This window comes from Crassostrea angulata, chromosome 1 (assembly GCF_025612915.1).
Source record: "Crassostrea angulata isolate pt1a10 chromosome 1, ASM2561291v2, whole genome shotgun sequence".
Taxonomy (NCBI): domain Eukaryota; kingdom Metazoa; phylum Mollusca; class Bivalvia; order Ostreida; family Ostreidae; genus Magallana; species Magallana angulata.
The window spans coordinates 12,268,031-12,273,436 of NC_069111.1; the positions used below are offsets into that span (position 1 = coordinate 12,268,031).

The 5,406-nt window shown below is 32.8% G+C and overlaps 1 protein-coding gene across 1 annotated transcript; it reads left to right on the forward strand.

The window, feature by feature from the left end:
- The first annotated feature begins 1,217 nt into the window (after window positions 1–1,217).
- On the forward strand, window positions 1,218–5,395 carry LOC128166264 (lipoyltransferase 1, mitochondrial-like). The gene is made up of 4 exons (XM_052831324.1): window positions 1,218–1,733; window positions 2,391–2,501; window positions 3,858–3,992; window positions 4,154–5,395. Exons 1-4 carry the CDS (start codon window positions 1,236–1,238, stop codon window positions 4,553–4,555), a joined length of 1,146 nt encoding a protein of 381 aa, XP_052687284.1. The 5' UTR covers window positions 1,218–1,235; the 3' UTR covers window positions 4,556–5,395.
- Window positions 5,396–5,406: the final 11 nt, after the last annotated feature.

The window sequence follows — 5,406 nt, forward strand, 5'->3', positions numbered from 1 at the left end:
TTTGGCATGACATGAACTTGATGAAGCATACAAGTAAGATATTTTAGTAAATTCAGTGTTATAGTTAGGTATATGTTTTAAGAATAATTAAAAAAAGCGAATTCGATTCATTTATGATAAAGTTTGTTGCATAGAACGCGTATGTATCTTTAAATGTTTGTTTTAAATGTTTGTATATCTGAGGAAATTCGCATTACAGTGATGATAGTCCAGTTTCTGAAAGCTTGGCGCATACAGCCGGAGAATAATATTAATTTCGTAATTGAAAAAGTTGTATGGTTGATTTAAATATATAAATGAATATTGCAGAGGTAGCTTCAGATACGGAGCCTGGTCTCCATTATCAAGGATGCTAGAAAAACCTCCTACTTCACTCAAGCTTGATCATGTTGATCGATGTGTTTGTTGTTGAATGATAAATAATAGAGAGGTTAAGCATTTCAACGTGTACGTGTACGAGTACGTGTAATAAGGGGAATCCCCTAATTTTATGTGTATTACGTGACATTTTCCGTGTACTGCGTAATTCTACAAGTTGTACAAAACGTGTAGAATCAAAAGTACACGTAGATGAAAACTTGTAGCATTTTCTGATAAGAATATAGACTAAGTGTAGATAAGATGTTGTGTAATGTAAAGCAGACGATAAATTATGGACAACTATGCTGTTGGTTTCATCATAGTTAAAGAATTATTTCATAAACAATGAGAGTTAACTGAACATGTTCATAACGTTGAATCTAATTATTTTACACGTACGCGTACACTAACATATATACAAATTTTGGTACGTGTACGTGTAAGCATACTTGCAGCTCTACACGTACCCGTAGACGTACACGCTTAAATGCTTAACCTCTCTAATGATTCCTTATATAGGCCGTAATGTATAATATGAAACACTATTGTATTATATGATACAATTTTATATAATGTATTATATTGGTAAAAAATGTATGATATTATTTATCAATTTTTTTGCATGATCCTCTATGATATTGTATAATATGATATCGTTAACTTACATATGATATAAATGAATACATTATTGTATCACATGAAATTGTATCATATTATACTGTAATATATAGTATTGTATAATATGAGACTATATTGTATAATATGTTATTGTATTGTATAATAATTTATTGTATCACATGATATTGTTTCATAGATATGATATTATACTGTTGTATCAAGTTTAAATTTGCATTGTTCTACTATTTGAAGGAAAGATGATACCAGTATATACTAGACTCTGCTTCAGAAGGATATTGACAACTAAAGAGAGTTTTCTACTGTGCAACCAAAGATATTCACAGAGCCTCAAGTCGAACCCCATCCATCAAGTCTTAGTCTCAACCACAGATGACATTTACACAAATCTAGCTCTTGAAGAATGGCTGTATGAAAAGGAGAATCTGACAGACAAATCTATTCTGTTTATGTGGCAAAACAAACCATCTGTTGTGATAGGAAGGCATCAGAACCCGTGGCTGGAGTGCAATGTTCCTAGACTCAGGGACTGTGGCATTGATTTGGCTCGGAGAATAAGTGGAGGGGGGTGTGTATACCACGACTTGGGAAATCTGAACTGTTCTTTCTTGAAGGCTAAACCTCTGTACAACAGGAGACAAAATCTAGACCTGGTGGTGAGAGCCATTACATCTCGCTGGGATGTGGATCTGCAAGTCAATGTCAGGGAAGACATTGTGTTAGAGGGCCTCTATAAGGTAAAATGTTTAGGATTTGATTCCAAGGTTTAGGAAAATTTTCAGAAAGGTTGTTGTATGAGATTTTTTTTTAAAATGTGTATATGTACCAACTTACAGATGTATTAAAATAAAATAAAGTTTTCCTTTACCTTCTGTGATTGATCAAATCTTTTTTTAACATTTCTTTATTTCCGTCTTATATTTCGATCATCAAGATATTTTACTTGATTTCAATGCAGAACACTGTACATGCTATTACATGTATCATTCAGAGTTTTATAATTGCTGAACTAATTGCATATTGTATTGAATGTACCTATATGGGATTTTTTTTTAAGGTAGCTCACTACACCTTGAAATATTTTCTCAAATCAGCAGAAAATTACTTGATTATGATAGATATCAGAAAGGAAAAGAAGTATTTAAGTCAAATAGGCAAAAAATATGCAATTTTGGATGAAAAATTACATTTTCAAAAAAATCTAATTCAGTACACACAATTAAAAGCTGCATGCGGATTCGAACTCATGATCTGCGGTTTAGAAGCCCAATACTTTAACCACTGAGCTACAATAAGCTATTTTTGGGTTGTCTTTTACATGTAGGTCTTGTGCCAATAGTAACTTTGGGTGTTTATTTAATATATAATTCTAAAAAATTTCTTTATAACACTAGGTGTCAGGAACAGCCTCCAAGCTGGGAAAACACAATACATTTCATCACTTTACTCTACTTCATGATGTCAATGTAGAAAACCTAGAGATGGCATTGGAAAGTCCAATGAAGGTAAAAATTGTCAGGTTCAAAACTGTTAATCCACAGGAACTTGACACTATGCCAACATTTCTTATTAAGTTGGGATGGAGCCACTCAGTAAAGAATATTAATTGCCAATTGTGTCCATCCCAGTGTTACAATTGTAGTAGGAAAGGAGGAATGAGTATAAAAATACAATGAAAACATATGGTTGGACGGGGAATCGAACCCCTGCAACTCTAGTCATGAGGTCTACCACTGAGCTACCCAGGCTGATATCCACAGTCCATATAGCCCCAACTACTACATTCCTTCCTCCTTAAATAGTCTTCGACCCCAAAGACCCAACACAAGTTCACCTTGTCAGGTCTTATATGTTATATTTATATGCCTGAACAAGGAAGGCCATGGCACCATCTGTAGTAGGAAAGGAGGAATGCATGAGTATATCAATACAATGAAAACATATGGCTGGACCAGGATTCGAACTCGGGACCCCTGCAACTCTAGTCAGGAGGTCTACCACTGAGCTACCCAGGCCGATATCCATGGTCCGTATAGCCCTAACTACTACACAATCACAATTTATGGGTCAGAAAATTGAAAGTTAAAGAAAGAATTCTCAAGTGTAGTGATCTTTTACTTTTTTGTTCTTTTTGTACTTGGAGGAGGGTATATGTAATTTTTAATGATTACTGGTAGGCTGTCCAAAGTTAATCCTATGTTTGACAGAGCCCACATGCATAGGTTTAGGAAAAATTGTGTTTTAAAAGAACATGCAAACAAACCCCCTATTTATATTTTATCTTTTCCAGTTATATTTTACTAGACTTCTGCAATCTTTAGAAATTTGAAATGTTTAGAGCACATTATGGACTCTTTATATTCAGATATGCAATGGGATTGTCAGGAAAGATCATTATTAAAGGGGTAACCTATGTACATGTAGCTGAATACTCTGTGACTGTAACTTAAGAAAATTTTAAACCCTCTGTATTTTAATTAATTCTATTATTGTCAACACAAAATGTAAAGGATTTGTGCAATTTAGATAAATATATTAAGAATGCTTTTGTTATCAGAAAACTTCCTGTATAAACTTGCCTTTTTCAAGTGACCAGTATATGTATTGAAACATGTGTAAATTAATTGTATATGTCTACGAGCTGTACAGCTGTTGACCAATAAACAATACAATACGACTGTAATTGTATTAGTGAAAATGATTAAAAGTCACTTGTTTAAAATTTTGATTGTTGAAATTTAATTGTCCTTCTTCGTAGGTTTGGTATTTTGAAGTGACATTAAACGTAGAATCAACTTTGGGCAGCATTATGAGTAGAAGACAAGGAAGGTAAAATAATTTTCAGACGCATTATTCTGTAGATGGGTGTACAAAGCAAAGCCACAGAAAGCACGAGATCCCACATAAAAAACCTATCCGAGTGCGATTTCACCATAGATTTTATGTCATTGGTGGATGTCATAGGCCACCAGTTCTACAAAGAGGCTGGGGTTCAGGTAACGTATTGCGTTATTATGTTGAATACATTCACTAAATTTTGTGTATTGTAGCATTAAAAAAAAATTACTGCTTGCAACATAATAGGTAAGTAATACACAACCTTTGAAAAATACTGTATTACTGTTAGGAGTATTTAACATCTTACTTGTTGTTTTAGGGAGAAATAGAGTGGATCAATCCAAAAGATGAGTCCTTATTCCCAGGGGTGTCAGAAATCAGGAAGCTGGCAGAAGGATGGGAGTGGAAATTCGGAAAAACACCTAAATTTTCTACAAATAGAACATTTACCTCAGACAAACTTGGGACCGAGCTGTCTTTGATCTGTAATTTTGAGAAAGGAAGGATACACAAAGCCGAGATTGTCTGTGACTGTAGTATACCAAGTGTCAAAGAATATACGGACACTCTTCAGAGAGAGCTTTTAGGACAAAGACTGTGTAGGGAAGATTTGAACCAAGTATTAAAGGTGCATGATTTATCTCACCTTGTCAGACATGAACAGCTGGTGATAGAATGGATAAATCAGTGCTGTGTACAAGCTCTTTGTACTGGAGTCTAGTGATATTTATGTTTAATTTTGCTTGTTTTTAAACTGATGTCTTTCAATAAAAAAATTTTAATCAGGAAAAATAACAATTTTCAATCGATGAATAAATACGTTTTATGATATATACACATCGGAATACAGAAAAACAGGATAATAGTAACAGACTATAAACAAATTTATGCTTATAGTGAGGTCAGTTTCACATCTAATTATTACAGTATACATGTATGTATTTGTAATATGATTTACAAATGTATGTATAGGACAAAATCAAGCCCTTCAGTGTACGTATTTTACTGTATGTTATAATAAAGGAGCATTCAAAATATTTACTAAAATGTTTAGATAATAATAATGTTCTGTATGCAAACATTCTTCCAGGTTTCATAGTTTTCATTTCAATATTAAGGCATACAGACCCACAGCAAAAATTTCTTTTAAAAATTATGTGAAGTTTTTTACTTTTTACTGCTTTTTTACCTTATATATCCAAGATATTAAAAACTTATCACTAGTTACCTGAAAACACATAACACCAACATGAATTTGATTCACGCTTTTTATTCAGTTTCAATTTCAGTAAATACATGTAATTTCAAAGTATACAACAATTTCATTGACTTTGGGACTAAAACTGTTATCCCAGACAAGCTGAGTGGGTCATGTTAAAAAAAATTGTATCTAAAAATGATTTAAAAATCAAAAATTATCACAAAAAAATTCTTGAAAGAGCAGTGTCAAAATATCTTTGCAAATCAGTACGTTTTGACTGTCAATATTTCCATATTCAATGATGATGTTTATAAAATATTCAAATCATGATTCACTGCAATTTAATTTTCACACTTTTATAACTACTATCA

What these genes read in the sequence shown, in the direction of transcription:
- LOC128166264 (XM_052831324.1), top strand. Translation starts at nt 1,236, where the DNA reads ATGATACCAGTATATACTAGACTCTGCTTCAGAAGGATATTGACAACT. An exon ending in TGTTAGAGGGCCTCTATAAG is followed by an intron (nt 1,734 to 2,390) that starts GTAAAATGTTTA and finishes TTATAACACTAG; the next exon opens with GTGTCAGGAACAGCCTCCAA. An exon ending in CATTGGAAAGTCCAATGAAG is followed by an intron (nt 2,502 to 3,857) that starts GTAAAAATTGTC and finishes ATTATTCTGTAG; the next exon opens with ATGGGTGTACAAAGCAAAGC.